This window comes from Parasteatoda tepidariorum, chromosome 9, assembly GCF_982258835.1.
Source record: "Parasteatoda tepidariorum strain Cologne lab strain chromosome 9, Ptep-v5.0, whole genome shotgun sequence".
NCBI classification, from domain to species: Eukaryota; Metazoa; Arthropoda; class Arachnida; order Araneae; family Theridiidae; genus Parasteatoda; species Parasteatoda tepidariorum.
In genome coordinates, this window is record NC_141763.1 from 82,535,398 (window position 1) to 82,558,633 (window position 23,236).

General features: G+C 30.1%; 1 protein-coding gene across 7 annotated transcripts; it reads right to left on the bottom strand.

Moving 5' to 3' along the window:
- Positions 1 to 8,700: 8,700 nt before the first annotated feature.
- On the bottom strand, positions 8,701 to 23,227 carry CtBP (C-terminal binding protein). Of its 7 annotated transcripts, none has more exons than XM_016056146.4 (3): positions 23,035 to 23,150; positions 21,706 to 21,804; positions 8,701 to 13,150 (listed from the first exon to the last, which is right to left on the bottom strand). In XM_016056146.4, the coding sequence occupies exon 3, from the start codon at positions 12,954 to 12,956 to the stop codon at positions 11,760 to 11,762; it is 1,197 nt and encodes a 398-aa protein (XP_015911632.1). In that variant the 5' UTR covers positions 12,957 to 13,150; positions 21,706 to 21,804; positions 23,035 to 23,150; the 3' UTR covers positions 8,701 to 11,759. The 7 variants fall into 7 exon arrangements, with proteins under 7 accessions (XP_015911632.1, XP_071042247.1, XP_015911629.1 ...); XM_071186146.2 differs by having other exon boundaries at positions 21,620 to 21,804; positions 23,035 to 23,124; XM_016056143.5 differs by lacking the exon at positions 21,706 to 21,804 and having other exon boundaries at positions 23,098 to 23,227.
- Between the last annotated feature and the right edge of the window lie 9 nt (positions 23,228 to 23,236).

Here is a 23,236-nt window from a genome sequence, read left to right on the forward strand (position 1 = left end):
CTTAGGATAAAAAAAACGATTTTAAGAATTATTAACATTGAAATAAAAACTTTCATATTGTTTCTTTTTTTATTATTCTTATAGTTCTTAATCAGACGTAAAAAACCATTCTGTAGAGAACCATCATCAAATGAAAAAAAAATATTTACAAGCAAATTTTTTATTGTAAAAATCATTGCACTTACCTGATTTATGATTCCCGGAGAATTCCAAAATGTTAAGTTCCTTGTTTGAAAACTTTATTCTCAAATAATAGATACATAGACTTCATTACTTCATTACTTTTAGATAACATACTACACAGCAAAATTTTATAATTGATATGAATTTGAAAATGTAGCTAAAAACAGAATAGCTGAATTCTAGTTGAACTTATTCTTTCAAAATTAAAAAAAACTTACCAAGAAAACGATTTAAATTAATTAAGAATCAGCACAAATGGCACTATTTCAAGTAACTTGGATAATTTTTTATTGTTGTTTTCCGAATTATATGGATACAGAAATATATACTATTCTATAACGAAGAAGAATATGCTATAACTATTACAATTCTGTATGTTCTGAATTCATATTTATTCACTGGAATGACGAAAGCAATGTTGACTTCACTTTAATTCGTAATGAATTGAAGACAGAAGAAATGCATTTTACCTTAATACACACATCTGTAACAGTATCCGAAATCGGAAGTCATCAGTTGCAAGTTTGTTGATAATAGAAATTAAAAATTATTGAGGAATTTTTCTTCAAATATTTGGCGTGTTCTGTTCCTGAAAGATTTACTAATATTCTGGAGACTTTTTTCAAGTTCTTCGGCCTTTTCCTTAGGGAAATTTTGTTTCTTATTTGCTGCTAAAAAATGGCGTCTGATTCAGTCAATGACTTTGATGGAACTAAATGAAAACGTGATAAATTAATGTCCGATATTTACAGGCTCCCGCTAGACGGCGTACTCGAGCGTTGCGATCGCGAATAGAATGCAGTTTTTCGCGATCGCAACGCTCGAATACGCCATCTGGGGAGAGACCGGTTTCATGCCTACGATATTTTCCTTTTTCTTAATATTCTTCCTTTTAACTTAATAAAAATATTTTTTAAAATTTCCGTGATACTTTTCTTTAGAACTATGTTTAATGTAGTTTTCAGTTCCATGGATGATTCTCCACACGCTAATGGGGAAAGCATGTAAAGTGTTGCCAGGTAGAGAGTTCTGCTCTACGCCACCCGCCAATATTTTCCATTAACCTGGTCCTCATTCACATGCGAAAAATAGCAGGCAGGGAAAATGGCCATTAGATGATGAATGTAAGGGACCATTCACACTGCATATAAAAAAATTCGCGCGCATGAACACGATCTCAAGCATATGCGAAAGGGGCCGGAATAGCCTAGCTGGTAGGACGTTGGGCCTATGACAGAGAGTTCGATCCCCACAGGCTGAAGACTCCCAGTGTACAAAATTGTGACCGGTGTACGCTAAATCTGTCCAAGTCACTAAGCCCTACAACAAATCAATATCCTGATGGTGCTGGATCGAAGATTGATCGCTTCCAGATTCAGATCAAAATTACAATCTGGAGATGGATGCTATGTAAACGGGTTCTTCTTGTGAAACGGGATATGGCGCATGTATGTTGTCTGCGGATCATCCTTAAGGATGTTTCCCAGATCGAATCAAATAAAGAAATTTTAAAGTTTCTTACACTCGATATCAGTTATTTTAACTTCTGCCGCCGAAAAGAGAAGCACGAGCATGAAATGTGCAGAATTTTCTAGTCGTGATCGGGAAAAACTCCAGCCGTTACGGGGGCTTAATTGAAGTAGCATAAGAAGATTATGTAAGTTCATAGTAAAATTGACGAGTTTTATTTTCTATGCTAAGGTTAAACAAAGACCATCATATCGAAGTACCATGGTTAACGTGATTTTCTGAATAAAATGTTTCAGTCAAGAGAGAATGAAATCAAGTGATTCTAATATTGATTATCTTTATATTTTGTTAAAACTAAAAAAGGATAGGTGGCATACACTTTAGAGGGTTCCCACGGTCCTTAAAAGCTGCTAATAGCTTTTATTTTGGAAAATAAGGGCCCTCAAAAGCACTTAATTTTGGTGCAAGGTTTTTAAGTCTTAAATTTTTCAGTATCACTATAATTGATAGGAGAAAATTTTCAGTTCAATTTCTTAAACTAAAAAGTTGTTGTTTTACCACCTCAAATTGGACCATGCATCGAAGGTTGAGCTTTTTATAGGAGAACCACATTGACTTTCAAAATCAACAAAATTCTAGAAATTCAGTTCTACTGATAAGGCATCTGCTTATAGGAACAAAGTAGAACCCTAAGAATATAATTATCAGAAAAATTTTTTTGAACTAGAATATATAACGAAACTATCTCCAAAAATCTTGAAGAATTAAATAAATTTGTATAAATAACTGTAAAATTATAGAAACCAGTAATATGACAAAACCTCAAGTTTTTTCAAAAATATTTTAAACTATTATTCCTGAGCACTAAATAAGAATGTACAATTTGCTTCTAACAAGAAAGTTAAATATTTGGCAACTATTTATAACTTGTTTTGTTGAAATGTAATTTTTTTTTTAAATTTTCAGATTGTTACATAAAAATTTAAAAATCAACTCATGAGTTCCCAAACTTTTTGTTATTAATGTCTATTAGAATAAAAAATTCAAACTTAGATTTTAATAATTATTTTATTCCGTTAAAATTGTAATTTGAAATATGTTTTTTTTCCTTCTTTTTAAATTTTTATTTAACTTTTGGTTGCTTCAAAATCAATTCACGTTTTTCGCCAGTTTGTTTAGTAATATTATGCAAAGTTAATATGACACATTGGTTGTTCAGTAATTATTTCAAAACGGTTAAGCTACATACTATTTTCATAATTTTTTTTTACAAAACGTTACCTAAGGTGATATTGGCTATCGCAACACTCAAATACGCCATCTGTTGAGAGACCTGTTTCATGCCTTTAGCTCTCCTCCTCTTTTCAGTTGTATAGGAATGTACTACGATATTTTCACTTTTCTTAATGATTTTCCTTTTTATTTAACAAAAATATTTTTTAACATTTCCGTGATGCTTTTCTTTAGAACTATGTTTAATGTAGTTTTCCAACTTAAAAGATTTTAATCTATATGAAAATCAAGAAAGAAATTAACGTACTTTCTTCCTCTATGACTTTCCACACGTTAATGGGGAAAGCATGTGAAGTGTTGCCATAGGTAGAGAATTCTGCTCTACGCCACCTGCAGCCAATTTCGATCGCTAATTACTTCATAATAAAAGAATACCACTTTCAGTTTTAAACAGTTATTCGTGATAAAAATAAAAGCATAATGGATGGTGTTTTCAATTGAAATGTAAACAATAACAATCTCGAGCTCGGTACCTACTCTAGTTCCGGTTAAAAAGTTTGTAGCTGCTTACTACATGTTATTCTGATAGGCGATGTTTTCAAACGGATAATTTTGTTTTCAATAAAAGAAATAAATTAGATAATTTCTGAGCTCAAATCTGCCGTCTTTCATAAGATATTAATGTTATTATGTAATTCTGGGTAGTTAGGAGTGAAAATGTGTTTAAGTTATTTTGTTATTAAAAAAGGTGACATGGTTGCTAGATTTTGAATAACTCGCTTTTTTGGCAGTCTTGATTTGGCCTCTTTCCATTTGTTTATTACTGTTTGTTCGTGTTGCAAGCTGTGCACCATCTTACGTTAGTGTTAACACTTTTAGTTGGGTGACCCACTTGGATCAGTCTGCGTAGGGACCGAGGGTGTGCGGTATTGGTCCTCGTTAAACTGTGCTACCGTAAAGTGCTCGACTTCGCGCGCAGGTCGTCGGGCTACCGAACCGGGGGTGCCATCCCCTCCGCAGAGGATCAAAATTGTGATGGCATGTCTTCGGATCATCCTCCGGGATGTTTCCCAGACCGTCGCCAATAGCCCATTGTGCAGCTCTAGTGCGACGTAAATTAACAACAAATTCACAAATTCAACACTTTTAGTATTGTAAACACAAGTATTGTTAGCATTGTAAACATAAGTAATCAAATACATTGTTTGCAAGAATCTCAAAGCACAATGATGCCAAATGGCTTTAAAATACAACTGAAACAGTAACCCGGAAATTTAGGCAGTCCCGAGCTTGCAGCGTTCCCTAGTGTAGAAAACACCATCCATAATGGTGGAGAATAATATAGGATGATTAAGAAATATTAAAACTAAATATGTATGAACAATGAAAAATATAATTTATCGGTATTGTTAGCCCCAAGTCAAAATTCCGAAAAATTTCTTGAGTTTTAAAATTTTACACATACCTATTCGCGATCGCAACACTCGAATACGCCAGCTGGGGAGAGACCGGTTTCATGCCTTTAGCCCTTCTCCCTTCCCTCTCCTCCTCTTTTCAGTTGTATAGGAATGTACTACGATATTTTTCCTTTTTATTTAATAAAAATATTTTTTAAAATTTCCATGATACTTTTCTTTAGAACTATGTTTAATGTAGTTTTCAGTTCCATATAGTTTTTCAAGTTAAAAGATTTTAATCTATTTGAAAATCAAGAGAGAAACTAACGTACTTCCTTCCTTTATGACTTTCCACACGCTAATGGGGGAAAGCATGTGAAGTGTTGCCATAGGAAAAGAGTTCTGCTCTACGCCACCTGCAGCCCATTTCGATCGCCAATGATGACCTGGAGAGGTAATTGGGTATAATATAAAGAAAACACAACTACTTCCACTTAGTAGGAATAACATTTACCATGACACAATGCTAAATTCTATGCCACTATCCACATAAATCAATTATTAATCAAAAATCGAATATCAATTACTTTTCTTTATAATGCAATAAAATATGGCGAGCGACGATTTAAACGATCAAACACCTCGTTTGTCTAGGGGCCTCCCTGGCCGAGCGGTATCGCCGGTCCAAACGCTCTGTTAAGCGTGAAGGTAGCGGGTTCGAATCCCGCCGTAACCCTGGATGTATTCTTTGTGATGTCTTTCTCTGAATTGTTCTATCTGTATTTTCTACTTAACAATGACTTATAAGCCTATATTGAGCACACAAGTCAACAAATGTATGTAATTTCAATAAAATAAAATCGTTTGTCTATTTGTGGCTTGAAGTTAGGCTCGCAAAAAATGCCGTTCATGGGTTAAATTTAGTAGGAATAACACAACCTGCGACGTAGGCTATAGTATACCCAATTAAAATCTTTCTTTCTTGAGCTTATGATTATAGCTACTTACTGATAAAAAATGTATCTTGCCCTCCCTTACAAACAAAATAAACTGTGTTTTTAAGTTCCACCTTTGAAAATTTGATTTCCGGAAACTTCTGCGATCAATGATTTTTTTAAACGTCTGGACCTTCGATCTCCGGAAACTTCCTAATAACTGTTAGCGAAAAAGCCGGATTTTTTCCGGAGTTCAATCAGGCCAATGTTAATTAAGGCCATAGGAATGCGTCGATACCTTTGAAAAATCGTTTTAGACCCTTTTATTTATATGTTACACTGAGAACTAATAAAAAATAAGTCCATAATTTTTTCTTTATTAAAATATGGGGAACCCTGTTTTATATTGTGCTAAATACTCAAACTTCCCACAATCGTGTCCATTTTCTTTATTATGTTGAATTCTTTAACCAGACTAACTTAGGAAATTTACTGTTAACTCTTTAAAGTTTAAGATTACTATCTCAGGAGACTGCATATCTCTGATCACTGCATTGAAGAGCTAAAGGCATATAAAAAATTTTATTAAATGTCAGTTCAATATTAATGTAATTTCTCTTTGTATGTAGATGGGATTTCTGTTGCACAATTCAAGAAATTTTGTATGAGAAGTAACATATAGCCTAAACATCACATTCTTTTTTCTATTTTAAATTAGCTGAATGAGGTTAAAAAAAAAATATATTACTTACTCTGTTTTCATTATTAATACAAATTTCAAGGCAATTATTTTTCTAAGGTGCTCTACATTTTTAACATTAGATTTGTTTGAACAGCTGTAATGTAGAAGTTAAAAATTAGATATAGTAATTTAGATAATAAAATTTAGGAGCTTTTAACTATCAAATTTTCCAATGCTTTATATTTCAAAATCACTTGTGTACCTTGAAAATGGTAAAAATATCTTTAATACAGTTTCTGTTTTGCTTAGCTTTCTTTTGCCAGGAATATATTGCTGCATACATCCGCAAGCAATTGCTTACAAGATTTGGAAAAAATTTCGAGAGATTTTCTCAGTAGCAACATAATACTTGAGTAAAGCAATTAGTGTATGAAATTTAACAATTGGAAATGTAAGATATTTGAGCAGTCAGTTACAATTACTATAAAAAAAAGTAAATAGTTCGCCCCAGTATTATTTTATCAAAAGTAATATGTTTACTACAAATAAAAACTTCCAATTAATTTCACAAATCAACTGGCAGCTTGATTTTTAATTTAGTGTACAGACATGGTAAATTAAAAAATATATATATATGTAATACTATGTTCATTTTTATACAATGTAGAGACGTAATGTATACAATGCGGTTAGGATTGCAATAAGCTAACTATCCCACTTTTAAAATATTGGAAACATCTATAAACTGTCATGGATTGCTCTGAGATAAATACAAGAAAAAAAAATTACAACTAGGTATTAAAAGATTATCTCTAATAGTTTTCAGACTACTATCAGACATTGCTTTGCACAATCAAATACATTTAAAATATTTGTTACCCTTAATTACATTCTAAAAGTAATAAATATTTAGGTTAAAATAAAATTAAACTTGAAATAGACTGCCCAAAAAATATAACTGAGGATTGATACTAATAAAATTTTGATTGACAAGTAAGGATTTTCATCTGTACAGAACTTAGCTTGGTAATTTTTTAAGATTATTCACTCTGAACATTGCAATATATTAATTTTTTTTAGTTATTAGTCTGCTTAATGTTTTTCTTCAACAATTTCAAAATAGTGTCAAATATGTAAAAAGCTTCCAAAAGTTAGGACAATCTGGAAATTTAGCAATAAAGTTCACACAACAGTGAGCTAAAATTTCCGTATTATTCTCAAGCTGTGCACATAGCAGATAATTGTGCAAAATTTATTTCAGGCAAATAAAGCATTGCTTTTTCAGTGGAAAAAAAAAAGGCACGTATTCAAATTGTAATTTTAATCATTTAACGGACCCTTCACAAATTTGTTTACGTTCATTATTGTTTCGCTAATCGAATAAACCCTTTCGGGGGGAGGCTGTTCAAGACAAACTAAGTTTGAATTTCATATGTAGTATTCTAAGAAAATATTTCCAATTTTTCAAACATTGTGTGCGCATTATTATCAAATCATAATTTTTTTTTAAATAAATTGATCAATTTATATTTATTTATAAAATTAATTAATAGAATATTATGTAAATAAAAATTAATTTCAGGCAAGTTTTTAAGCAAAATATTATAAATTTAAGAATTGTCTTAAGTTTACTTAATGCGTAACACATTAAAAGTGATACATTACTAAGTTTTGGTATTTAAAATATGTCGATTGAAATTATTAAAAATGTGAGTGATTTTGTCTCCATTATTTGCCTGAAATGAATAATCTGTGTTGAGCAGCCTTGGCTAAATACTAAATATTTGTACGTTGCATCTCTAATTTAGTAGCAGCAATTGTTGAGCAAAATCTTGTATCTATTTACAATTTCAAAACTTCTTGAAAAGGGTTTTTAGCAATTTTTAAAATAACAGAACCCTACTTGCACAAATTCACAATAGCAGGACCCTGTTTGAAAGAATGTGACTTAACACTTATTTTATATTCCCAAATTATGAAGTTTTTTTTCTCACAATTTTACAAAAACAGGACCTTTCACAAAATGCCTGGTGGATCCCTGACCTGAAGTCATGTTCAGACTTGATTTAGATTATCAACAATTAACTAAATATAGAGAATAAGAAACAACCTACATTTCATGCATATTCTCAATGGATTAAATAATTGTAACTTCAATAGGAATTTTTTTTAAAAGATGCAGATTCAGAATGTGTCATGCAACCTGGAAGGAAATGTTAGTAGGAGCTTCTATAACACACAAGTACCATAACTTAAAAACTGTCACTTTGAGCTCCTCATTTACTGCTGAGAATTTTTCAGATGATAAGAAAAGCATCACTGTAAAGATATGTTTACCAGTCTCAAATAAGATTTCATTATTTTCTTAACAAAAAATGCATTTAGGCAAAGAAAAATCTTTTATTAGTGATTCTGACCCGATTTTCAAGATGAAATTTGTTTAACAATAAACATCCACTTAACAATTTTACATAGGAAAAAATGCTAATAAATTTTTTAAACCCAAAATTAAGAGCAAAACAAAAAAAAAAAATGGAATAAAAACACATAATTTATAACTATTTCTTAATGTTAAAGTTACATACGCTTCAAACTTTGCTACACATTTGATCTATAAAAACCATTTGAGCTGCATACACACTAAAAAAAAGTTTTTTAAATATTTTTAATTCTGGAGCAACAATGAAGACTTAAAAAAAAAAAAAAACCTTTTTTTTATACGTTAGATACTAATCCACGATATTATTTTAACCTATAATTTTATTATACTCGAGAAATCTCTTGAAATAATTCACATAACTATAAAAAGGTCAGCATTGCATATCTTTTTCTGTCAGAGAAATGCTGATCTTTATTAACACTGACACAATGACATAATACAACAAAGGTAATGGATACAATGAAGCTCATGTTATGTACTGCAATTTATGCTACTACAATTTTTGATACAATAGTACATAAACTGCTCATAATAAAACAGTAACTCAAAAGCAAATAAATTTGTACAGCTTCATTAAACATATATTCAACTTCAAAGAAAATAAGAATTCATATGATGGTGTTTAACTAAATAAAAGAAAGCAAAATTAAATTTGAGGAACAATATACCAAATGAAATTTTCTTTTTTAAAAAAAATGCGCAAAAGTTAAGAAAGGATGAGTTCTGTGACACTGAGCCAATAGTGTGCTTTCAAGTTTTAAATATTTAGCAGTTTTTTAATCAATCTAGTTTTGTTTCCACACATTTCTTCATTCCATAATTCGTCACCAATATTTCAAATAATTCTATAAGAAAAATAATATTTATAAGAACAATTTAAAATTTTAATAAATAATAATACTCAAAGAATATTAAGAAAGGTACAGAACTTCTCATACTAGTTTTTACCAGTCTGTTTAAAACTTCACCAGATTATCCATTTCCAAATGAATATTTTATATAAATTTTTAATTTAATTGAATATAAAAAAGAAAGAATTGCTTACACAAAAAATAAACACTTATCTTAATTTAAAACCTATTGAACTAGAAGTCCTTATTTACTGCAAAAATTTCACAGCTTTAACAATTCAGAGCAAGAGTCACTTGCTCTATGTTACAGAACTCACTCAATCATTAATAAGTACAGTCTTGATCTGAATTAAGAGAAAGAGAGAAAAGAAATATTAAAACTCACACAAATAACATAAGCAAAGATATAAAGATTTAAAATTTTATCATTCACTTAATTGTATCTTTTTACAATTATACTGCGTCCTTCTACCGCAAATAAAAGCTACCATACACAGTAAAATATATCAATTTCAAATTATCTACAGTCGTTAAAAACAGCATACTGCCTAGTATCTTTGCAAACTTTAAGCATCACTGTTGTTACTTGCAATAAAAGACCAAGACTTTTTATGATATCCAACCCAACAATATTACAGCAACCTTGCTATACTAATATTCCAATTGCAAAACATAAATAGGGAGCTTGTTTTCGATGTGTTTACAAAAACTTAAACAATAAGATTTTGATTAAACAATTTTTTTGATATCATTACACAAAACATACTAAAAAATCAATGTTTTACCTTAAAATATTAAGAAAAACTCCACAACAAAAGAACAACACTGTAATTTTAAGAAAATAACATTTTCTACATATTGCAAGCAGAATTCTTTCATTTCTTACTTCTTAATTTTTTTCAATTTCTCGGATCATCGAGATTGACCCATACCCTTCAAGTTATAATTCAATTACAGAATTAAAAAAATATACAAAAAGAAATACTCCCTTCAAAGATATTGCAAATGTAGTAAGAAATGAACAATTTTCATGCTTAAAGTCATTCATAACACACATGGGCAAAGTAAGAACTCAAGAATTCATAATACATCTGCATCCTTTTTTCGCAAATAAAAAAACTGGCGAAAATCTTTCCAACAGCCATTAGCATTACATACCACAATGACAATCCATAAGGATTAAAGCATCTAGGGGAGAAAAAAGGTCAAAAAGCATTTTTGCCCCATAAAATTGGATATTGTGAACATCGAGCCATTTTTTCCTCTTCTATGTTACAAAAAGAATTACTTTGATCATAAAATCTTGCATTTTTTACATAAACAATGTTATGGACACGTTGAAAAAAAAAGAAGCAAAAACTATATCAAGCAGACATATACAAACTCGTTGGATGAAATATTTTTTTGAAGCTAAAAAGCAAAATTTTATGAAAATATTCACACCTAAAAAAACTACAGCAGTACTTGCTCTTCCTCTAGATTTTAATTATCCCACATCCCTTTTAAAGCATGGCACAAACGATGCACAATTCTATTTTAACCTAAAAGTACACCAGGATTTTTGTTTCATTTAAATTCACAAACCTGCATATGATAATGATTTTATGGTGATATGTTCAGAGCCAATGAAAGAAGATCAAATAATATTTAAAAACACTTTGGCTGGGACGAAACTTTTTGATTGGTAGCTTGTCTAACCACAGTTTCTACAAAATATAACACAAATTTTGAGACATTTACTTCAGAACATACACAGCTATTAACCTGCTCATAAAAACAGACCACTGCCTGAGAAATATGAATTTTCATTACACAATTTACAACACATATGGATCTGAACTTTTTATAATATTGTTGTGAAGCTAGATGAAAGAAGAAACTTTCTAAAGTTTACTTTCCCTGATATAATAAGGCTGTAGTGATGGGCAGAATAGTTATTCAGCAGTTTACTTAAGCCATACATTTTTTATATTTTGTTATATCTTTTCGTGCACTAAGAATCGTAGATTTAGCGTCACATGAGAAATAAAAGTTCACTAGCTTGCCTGATGAAGCTACTTAAAACTGGATTGTAACTGCTTGACACAGTATAACATACTTTTTGCACATCAATACAATCTTTGAACAGATTTCATTAGACTGTTGTAGATGACTGGATAGAGATGTGGCCGGAATACAGTGCATAACTTCCATTTTTACTGTGGAATTATATTCAAATAGGGTAGAAGGGAAATAGTGAGGAGAAGAGAACAAATAACACCATATTCAATGAATTTTAATTTTTTTTTAAATGTATTTTTTTTTTTGTTCTATCTTTTTATAACAAATATATATTTAAAATCCATCTGGTGACACACTGAGAAGGTATCCACTCTTCAATAATTATTATTTGTCAAAAAATCACAATTTCTGGATGCCAAAGGTAAACTTCTCCAGTTCAGACTACATGAATGGATCAATCTCTCCTGAGGACTGCTGCAAAAGTCTAGATACTTAATAGCCCTGATTGCTGCACAGATACAGGTGGGATGTAACTTCGTGGCACGGCAAAAAAGGAGGCAGAGTCATTTAATGAACTTCAGAGCTCTCGGGTTTGGGGGCCATATGATTGGGAGCATCTTGAAGAGTAGAATGGGGTTGAGAATGAGGTGCTGGGATGGCTGGAGGAGTTGATAGAGGTTCCAAAGTGGTGGAATGAGGTACACCTTTAGGGTTGTAATTATATCCTCTAGCTCCATTAATGCTTTCACCATATCCACTATTAACAAAAAATTCCTTATTGACACAATTACGCAGTGAGTCTGGTATACGCCCAACAATCGCTCTTCTTATTTCACTCGCAGCCATTTCTCGTAATTCAGTAGAGCTAGCATCACTGTACCATGCAGCATGTGGTGTACAAATGAGGTTTGGTGCATCCTTCAGTGGACCTGCTAAGGCGTTGTATGGCTCATTCTCGTGGACATCTAAGGCAGCTGCTCGAATTCGACCATCTTTTAAAGCTGAAGCAAGAGCACTCTCATCCACCAAGCCACCACGAGCTGTGTTCACTAGAAATGCACCAGGGCGCATTTGCTTGATGGTAAAATCATTGAAAACATGGTGATTATGCTCATTTAAGGTACAATGCAAAGAAACGCAATCACTCTGGAAAAGCAAATCTTGCAATGTGTAAACTCTAGTAAGACCTAGAGATTTTTCAATGCCATCAGGAAGATATGGATCGTAGAATATCACATTGAAGCCAAATGCTTTAGCACGTAATGCCACAGCGGTTCCAACTCTACCCAATCCTACGATGCCAAGTGTGTCTCCACGAATTCTTGCACACCCCTGAGCTGCTTCTCGGACTTGTTCTGGGCCTTGAAATTTCTTTCCTTCCCTCACCATATTGGCTAGCCAATATGTACGACGGTACAAATTTAGAATGAGGCATAATGTAGTGTCAGCAACTTCTTCAACTCCATAACCAGGAACATTACAAACTGCAATACCTAACTCTCCAGCAGCTTTTATGTCAATATTATCAACACCAGAACCAATGCGCACAATGATTCTTAATGCTTTAAATTTATCTAAATCTTCCTTTGTAAGTGTTATAGTGTGCCACATAAGGGCACCAACTGCTTCATTTAAGACTTTTTCATGAATTTCTTGAGTAGATTGTGCATCACAAAATGCTACAGTAGCAACATCTTTTAAAATTGGCATTTCAACAGAACAGTCTCTGCCATCTAAAAGTGCTACTAAAGGTCGAGGATGCATTGTTCTCTTTTGTGGATAAGAAGGCAGCACTTTGACCAAATAAAATTATTTACCTTAAATAAAGTTTTTCGTATACCTCTATACCTCAAAGTTCACCATAAAATTAGTAGCTTCTTAGATCATAACCTGCATATGTTGCTCAACTTTAGCATTAAAGACAGTTACCATAAAATGCATAGACTTCACAAGATAATCTGAAATATAAAAATGAAAAGTTATAAGATTGTTTGACACAAGCACTACTTTAAGATAAATTTAACACTATGTAATCTTGTAATCATGATTTCCATAGTATTAAATAAAACACTAAATTGGTCTAAAGATAAAAAAAAATTAAAAATCCAAATTAAATTGTAAAATATATTTGCTCATGATGATTTATTACAATTTTTTTGTCATTTTTACATCAAAGGGTTCACCGGGTTGCCACTGAAAAAAATGAACAGTATGACTGCTTTTAGTAGCCTAGAGCAAAAAATAGTTGCCTAAATAAAAACAAAATATGACTATAATCTTATTAAATGACTTAATTGTCATATAAACATTAGTGTCCTAGCACTAAATTTTTATATATCAAAAGAATTAACATATTTATAGAAAATTAAACTTATAAATTACTAGGAAAAAATATTCATTAAAAAAAACTTTTGTTGAAAAGGCGTCCGAGAAACAAAATAGATTTACAATGGAATCTGTGCAAATTGAGCACATTAAAAAGTGACGACCCAAATTTACAATTCAACATTTTTATTTTAAAAAAAATTCATTGTGTTTAAAAGCTACCGCAGGCCTAAGGTTGCCAACCCAATGCATGCAAAAAAAAAAAAAAAAAAAAAAAAACTTCACTAGGAGCACAGAAAAGTCTCCTTTTCCTAAAAATAGTAGCCATAGTCTCCTCAGGTTGAAAATAGTTGCCTGTGGCAAACCCGGGTCATGGCAGTATAGTGCCAATTATCACCAAACGTTTCACAAATGTCACTAAAATCACTTATTTAGGCGATAAATTTGTTTTGAAATAGACTTTTAATTAACAAAAAATATTTTTTTGCATCAAATTCCATTCATTTAAACACATGGTACCAGGGGTCTGTCTAGGCCGAATTTACTACCGTTTAGCGGTACCTTCACGAATTCAACTTTAGGAAAAACACTAGTTTCACAAAATACTTTTTCTTAAAATTTTATTTTTGCATCCTGTAAGAAATGATAAATCCATATTTTTGTGTTGATTTTTCAATATAATATTTAAATTTCATAAATTATGCATACATTTTCACAAATTATGTCTAAATTTTCATAAAATAGGCACCTCTCAAAAACCTAGACAGACTCTTGGTATGGAATTCAGATGGAATAACAGAATGCACATAAAAAAAAAATTTACGATTAAACGGTGAAATTTCAAAATTAGATATTGTGCTTTATTTTAGATTAATGTACTGACATAATTGTTGATAATAAAATATTTCTGGCTCATTTGGAATTGATTTTATTGAAATTTTATAAAGTAATATTTTGTTTGTTAGTATCTCCTCTGTTTTTTTCATTTATTTATTTGGTCTCAACTGTAATAAATAGGAATTTATTGGAGTTTTTTTTGTATCAATACTTTTTAAAGAAGGGTTATTTTTCAATAGATGGCACCACTATGATAAAATTTAAATGCAATCAAAATTATGATATTTCATGAGAAATTTTTAGTGATCCTTTTAAAATGGGATTTTTGGGGTAGATTGTGGATATAAATTGTATTAACATTTAAGGAGGATTGGATTATCACTTTTATGGCGTATTAGTGGGTTTGTAGCTGGTTTTTCTCATGGATATTTTTTTTTTTTTTTTGTTCTGACGTGCGCTGGATGCGGGATGACTTTTGAGCGAGTAAACAGGTCAGTATGGATATTTCGCCTTGATGAAAAAAGCATAAGAGGCGTGAAGAGTGGCTGAAAAAGCAGTACGACCGGAGTGCGGATCGTCCCTGATGGAATGTTAAGTTGAAATATCACCGCTGACAGGATCTATCATGGCTGCTAGAGGTGTGTTCTGAGCCGGTATCATCGAGAATGAGTTTAGATATAGCTGGAGCCTCGGAGTGAGTTGATCTAGGCTGAAATGCTGAAAGGTTGGTGTTTAGAAAGAGGCTCTGGATGCCGCGACTAAGTATGCAACATTGGTCGGATGAGCTGTTGTCTGGAAGAAAGTTGATCTGAAGTCTCAGAATAGTTGACGGGAAGTGATAGACTGAATGTCGCTAAGTTCAAGACGGTTGGCAAGAATTGAGCATTCCTCGGCAGAAAATCGAATGTTTCTAAAGAACTGAATGGCGGTCAGAAAGTCTAAGTTCTCCCAGTCCACAAGTCTAGCTGCAGGCCCGGTGGGCGTTCCAGAAAGTGAGCTGCACGTTCCTGGTGTATTTATAAACTCTAATTTCTTACCTTTTTAGTAACTTTTTAGAAGAGCATTTTATTCCGTATTTTAAATTATTTCTATCAGGTGTTAAGATAAATATACAAGGCTCACCTTAAAATAGGTAATTTTAATTATCTGTTGTAGGAATATAATGACCTAAAGTTTAAATGTTTTTGTAAATTTAGAATGAGCTAGTATTTTTATTTCGTAAATGTCTCTTTTAGTGTGAATTAATTGAATGTTATGCATATGAAATTTAAAAGTGCTTTTTATCGAAAAGTTTTTATCTTGAGTATAACCATTTTGGAAATTTGAGTGCACATGAAGGCATCTGGAAATGATTGAGGTTATATTTGTTGAAAATTTATAATTATAATAAAATTTAATTTTTCTTGTTAAATGTTTCATGTAATTCATTAGTTATTTGTCTATTTTTGAACCGGGGTAACTGTTACCAAAATTCAATTAAAAGATCACAGCCTTGCCAAAGTTTGAAGGGTAACGGTAGACAACATTCTTATCACGTTGAATCGATTAATATTTTAAGCATTACATTTGGGCTGATGAACCTAATTAGTTTCAGTGTTATATACGGTGATTAATAACTGATGTGTAATATAACATGAATTATGGAATTGTAAAGTTATATCTTTTTCCCTCTTGGTTTTCTAACTAGTTAATGAATACCAGGGGGCTGTCCAGGACAACTTTACTACAATTTAGCGGTACTTTCACAAATTCAACTTTAGCAAAAACGGTAGTTTCACAAAATACTTTTTAAAAATTTGATTTTTGTATCCCGTAAGAAACGATAAATTCATATTTTTGTGTTGATTTTTTTATAATAATTTTTAATTTTCACAAAATACGTACCTCTCGAAAAACCTAGACAGACCCCTGAATACCTAAGTGGTCCTAATGGACAACTAAATTTTCATTACTGGTGTGAACCACACATATATATTACATATATGTATGTATCAGGGGTCTGTCTAGGTTTTTCTGAGAAATACCTATTTTGTGAAAATTCAACACAAAAATATGGATTTATCGTTTCTTAAGGGATACAAAAATAAAATTTTAAGAAAAAGTATTTTGTGAAACTACCGTTTTTCCTAAAGTTGAAATTGTGAAACTACCGTACTTTCTAAAATTGAATTTGTAAACGTACCGCTAAACGGTAGTAAATTCGGCGTGGACATACCCGTGTATATGTCATCAAACCCCCCAGTCCGATTCAGAAATGCATGAGTTTGCTTATTGCTCTCATACATGTCATTTTTTATTCAATGTTTAATTATTTTATTTATGGACATGGAGTTTGTCCTTGTCCTAAAGTTGATTAACAACAAACAGGCATACTAGGTGGTCAGAAAGGGGTTTGTGGCCTAGGACCAGCAGACTACAAATTATTTCGAATACAAGGTAGACAATGGAAGAAATCATTTTTTTTAAAAAATAGTTAATTAAATTTATCTAAATTAAAATAACAATACAGAGAATGCTAAGTCACAATTATGAAAAAGATTGTTATCTTGTGACAAAATGTCATATTAATTATAGTTTAAAATTGTATTAGTTCAGAAATGTATTTGTAATATTATAATAAAATTTTATTACAAAGACTGCATCTTTAAGCCACGAATTAGTAGAATTTTCCTTGCCATCATGTTCTAACTTTTACTATTAGATAAGCGCATTAAAAAACTTTACTTAGGTCTTAACCTACATCCTGAAAAATCCAAAGGCGTTAATATATTACACAACAAGCACTAATGTGATTATGCTAATTGAAAGGTATAAAAATAGCAAAATATTAACAATATATTGATTGATAACTATTTCAAGGAGCATAACCTTTCTTTTATGACTTATTTGCTGAGTATAATTTGTACACAACAGTATTGAACAGTAATAGTTGATTTTTAACATTATCACAGCACAAAAATGCAACAACATACATGCGAACATAGGAGAAATAAAATAACGGAGATTTCACTAGCAAAATTATTTAGGCTATGAGAAGTTTTGATACATCATGCATAATTATGTGAACAGAAAGAAAAAAAAATTGAAATAATATAAGAACTTAAATTTAACGAAGCAAATAATATGTATATAAATCTTCATCTAAAGAAAATTTATAATTACTTAACAGGGGTCTGTTTAGAAGAAATTTGGGTCCGTCAACGGACCTTTCACAAAATATCTTTTCATAAAAACGGACCCTTCACAAATTTGTTTATCTTCATTATTGTTTCGTTAATCAAATAAACCCTTCCCAGGAAGGGGAGGGGAAAGAAAAACAGATGTAAACGAACTAAATTTTGTCTTCCGCAGACGCTTCTTCCTTTATTCACCCGAAATGAATATTCTGCATTCAGCAGTATAGGCTAAATACCAAATATTTGTATATTTCATCTCTAATTTAGTAGCTGCAATTGCTGCTAATTTTCTAAAATTTAATTTTTTTATTTATAATTTTACAGTGTTGAGCATAATCTTGTTATTTCTTTAAAATTTAAGAACTCCTTGAAAAAGTTTTTTTTTTTTTTTGCAATAACGGACCCTATTTGTACAAATTCACAAAAACCGGACCCTGGTTGAAAGAATGTGACTTAACGTTTATTTTATATTCACAAATTATGAGTAATTTTTTTCCCAATTTCACAAAAACGGACCTTTTACAAAATGTCTGGACAGACCCTTCTATATGTGTAACAATTGTACACATTAATTACATACATTAATAATATTTGATACTTTATATACAATTTGCTTTAACTTATTAAAGGAAAATAATATAATATAATAGGAAAAGATTTATAGTTTTTGAAGCTTGAATGAACAATAGTGATTACCTCATTATTAAATACGAACAAATATGCTTTTAATACTGATAAATTATGTTTTTGCATAAAAATAAATATTGCAATATAAAAAATAACAATAAACCTTTTTAATAAAACAAAAACTTGTTTTTATTTTTCCTCTTAAAAAATTTACCTTTTATCGTTTACAATATTTTTTTTTAAATTGTGACAATTTGAATAAAAGGGTTTTGGACAGGACTGATTAAACCGTAGATTAATCCATTCAGTACTAAACCCTGCCAACTCTACTACATACAAATATTAAGAATAATTTTTGCACAAAATCCATTACTTAAATCTGTCCTCTTTTTAATCTTATTGATCATTGCAAGCTATTAAAAACCTTCAAGCAAGGCAGCATGTTTCCTTTTTACTTTTAAAATGCAAACAATAAATTGGGTAAAATTGTTGAGGCACATTTTTATAATGGCTTTACTGGTTTAAAATTAAAAAGATGAATCGAGAGAAAAATGTAAAGAATAAAAGTAGTGTTTTCAGTTACTAGATGACAGGTTTAACTATATGGAAATTTATTATATTTTCTGCGAATCATCCCATTAAATTTAAACTAAGTTTTTATGTATAAGGACCTTAAGTTAGCATATTTTACTACTTGTAGTTAGATCAGAGTGCATAGCCAAATCTTTCAAGTACTTTTCTAGCTCTCAAAAAATATTTTTAAACACTATTTACATTGAAAAAATGCAAAATAATTTTCAAAGACTTTATATGATCATGATAAAATAATCAGTCTCTGACAAAGAACTCTTTTCTTGATTATATTAGCCACATAAAAAGAATGACAGATTTTTTGGTTCGATTTCAGAAGCTGGAAAATGAAGCCTGGAATTTAGAATACCTTGCAAAATGCAGCATAGTTGTACATGAGAGTGCAAGAATCTCACCAAACCCAGCTCAGTAGACATATATGGGCTCACAAGTATTTCACCAAACATGCAAAATGATCGGCGGTTTCACACGCTATGAACCACCAAGATGCCAAAATAGATTGTGGTTGAATGAATTGTAAAATAGTTGAATAGAACAATGTAATAACCATGCTTTCGCATAGTATGCAAAATCACAATTTGGCTAATTTGTGAAAATCAACATGGTAAAGAAGAAAAATCTCATATTAAAAAATTAGGCACTCTTTAAAAACACCAGGGTTGGGTTTTTGACGTCAAAAAGTGGTTTTTGACATGACAAGGGTATAATACTGGTTTAAACCGTCAAAAATGTCAAAAACTGAAGTTTGCCAAGAAAATATATAAACTTCAAAACTACCAACAGTTGCCATGCATTATGTTGAAATTTAATTATACTATAGGTAATCAGCAAGTTTTAAAATATTTTTTAATTAAAATTAAGGTAAAATAACAGATTTAAAATCTCAGAAATTTATATTCAAATGCATGTGCAGAAAAATTTTGCGCAAAAATTGTTTAAATATTTATATTTAAAATTTTTTTTTTTTCTTTTTGATACTTAAGAAAATTAAAAGTTTATTACTATGCATTTTTGACATATAAGGAACATATAACTAATATTTATAAGGAACTTACAAGTTATGTTGTATAAATACAAACTTGATATAAGATACAAGTGTATAAAATTTTTTTTTTTAATGTTATACCGAATATCTTTATTATCCAGTATGCTAATTTGACTTTAAAAGTAGTTATATTTATGAATAATGATAAATATAATTCATATTGTTTATTATATTTATTACACTTATCATTTTAAAACAATTTTTATCTCTTAATTTTTTTTTTCTCCACTTGTATTAAGAAAAGAAGTAATTATTTAACAGCTGAATATTTAGATATTCAACAAAACTATATCGTATTCAGCAAAATGAAATTCACAAGTATTTGGATAAACTAAATTTTCAGCATAGTAAATGAATAGGCTGAATATACTGTAAATCGACACTAACTACTCTGTATTTAACAGAAAGTACTTAAATTTGTATTGTCTTATGTTAAAAAGATTATTAAGAAGATTTAAAAGAATATTAAAAAGATTTTTCTTTAAAAGAAGATGTCTAATGTACAAAACTGCTAATGTTTATCTTTAATAATGTCTAATTTTTAGTATAATTGATACTATACACTAAATTTGGTTATAAATAAATTTCTTAATATCACTGCAGATTTTCAATAACACATGAAAATGAATACATAATATTACAAAAGATGTGAGTTTTCAAAAGTACAAGATTTTGGTTACTATTCAAAATATAAGTGTTTCTTCAAAATTTTAGATTTATTTTTTCTAGAACATATTTAGAAACACTATCCTTTAAAAAATATATAAATTTCATGTATTAATTAAATTTCACATATGAATATAGGTTTTTGACATTTTTGTCAGTGAGGTTTTTGACGTGACGGTTTAAACCAGGGTTGGAGTTTTTGCCGGCAAAAAGGGGTTTTTGCCAGGACAGTGGCAAAAACCTGGTAAAAACCGGCAAAAACTGGTAAAAACCGGCAAAAACCAAATTATCTAAATTGCTGATTAAATATTATTACAAAATACTTGAAACAAATTTAAATCAATCATAAGGAATAATAATTTTGATACATTACATGAAAAAATTATTTTTAACACATTAATAATTAATATAAGGGTAATAATTTTTAAAAGATGGAAAGTTTTTGATCTCTTTTCATTTTAGAATCCTAAAATAAATGTTTTTTTACAAATAAATATTATTATTTGTATAATATTATTTATTATAAAAAATTATTATTTGTACAATAATTAACTACACATGTTGATAGATATTTTATGCTTTAAATTATAGTTATATTAATTTAAAATAAGTTCATTTCACTGGAAAAAAGAGAATAATCACAAATTTTCCAATCAATAATGTTATAAACTACTAAAATGATATATTATTACATTATCATTTAATTATGATTTAATAATAATTCCGTTAATTTTTCTGTAATTATTTATATTTATAGTATATATTTCAATTTTAGGAATAATTGTGTACAAAAAATGTGTTTTTGTCCTCTTATCTAGGAGAATATAGGTTTTTGCCACTTTTTGCCAATTTGCTTGGCAAAAACCTGTTTTTGCCAGGACGGTTTTTACCGGTATTTACCATGGTTTTTTCCACCTGTGGCAAAATCTTGCCAACCCTGGTTTAAACTGTCAAAAACTGTCACATGTCAAAAACCTGCCAACCCTGAAAAACACCTCATGAAAAAAGCACCTTTAAGGATTTTTAAAAAATGAAAAAAGCACCTTCAAGCTCCTTTTAAAAACGCTATGCACCATATAGATTAAGCTGAAAATTTACAATAATACAGTAATCTCAGATTACAAAAATTTGAATTTCTGAAGAAAATGATGCAAATTTACTTCTTAAATTCTGCTATCAGGGAAAGCCGCATCAAAAAAGCCACATTATTGTGCTGTATTTATTATAATTATTAAAATAGAAATACTTTTCACTCTTAAATTGTTTCAGTTCTCACTCTTTAATTTTCAAGTCAACAGATAGCTCTAACCCCATTGATAGAAATCTAGAGCATTTGAAGAGACATCTTTAAAAGAAACAAAAAAACATCTTTAAAAGTAATATGTATGCTTAAATTTACGAAGAAATTAATATTAGAATAACAAAATTAACCTATAGTCAAACAGAGAGATTAATTACAGAATCATTATCAAAAAATTAGGAAACAATCAACGTTACATTGACTATAAAACTAAAAAATTCTGCATTTCATTGTTTAAGAATCTAGTTAGAATGGTCACAAAATAAGTAGTTCGAGTTATTATCCAGTTCATACCTTGATACATTAAATACCTTGAACATGAAATAACTAGTGCACATTATAATATTCTAGTCATACTACTTATTGTAATCAATTTACAAATCATATATAAAATTTTAATAACTAGAAGTTCAAAAATATTGTTTTTCAAACAGACTGGCAATATGACATACTTTAAAAATGAAAAATAATTCTATCATTTAAATCGACAGAATTGGCACTTTAATCCATGTCCACTTAATGTATAATACATAACGATAGGTATAGATACATATCAAAAAGTAGTAGCGCAACGCTTTATTTTCCCGCTTTCGTTAACAGTGCCGAATTCAAGTCGCATATTTTCAGTATCTTGATATCAACAAACATAAATCATAAACTGATAAAGTTGCTCGATTAAAACAGCATTGAGGTTGCATTAAATGAAACAAACATAAAAGGAGAATGGCAGTAACATAAAACAACAAATAAAGGGATTACATACGCTGCGATGTTTCGCAAGACGCGCTTTAATGAAATTTATATAAAGAATTTACTTTAATAAATGGCAACATAGTTAACCATTTTACGTCGCGATAATAATTCATTCACAAAAATTTCAAGTTAACAATAAGAGAAATTCCAAATTTACAGCAACAGTAGAAAAAGACTTGGAACACTAAACCATTACACCGCCCGAGCCACTTGCAGGCGTTAGGGACGCCATACCTGTAAGATGGCCAAGCACTTGTCACGATCAACTCTTCAAGGAAATAGTGAAAGTTAGAAACCACATTGAAATCGATTACCACTAATATAAAGATATAAAATGTTCTATTAATCAAATTAAAGTAATTTCGTAACGATTTCTTTACGATTTGAGCAACTTTCTTACAATGAAAAAAGGTTAATAAGAGTGCGTGACTGATAAGCCGAATGAGGAGTACAAGTTGTATACATAAATTATAGTATTGAAAATTCATTAACAAAGATACATAAAGTAAAATGAATACTTACACACAAGCAAAATATATGTTAATAATTTATTTAAGAATTATCCTAAAGCGCGTAAATACTCACAGCTATTCTTCATTTGCATTCTTAAGGTTGTTGCCATGTTTCTTTAAAGAAACAATTATTGAGAAAAAAAATTATTTCATTATTTTTTCGGGTGGTTAACCCTAACTCCAAGGTTGAAAATTTCCCTTTTGTAAAAGAA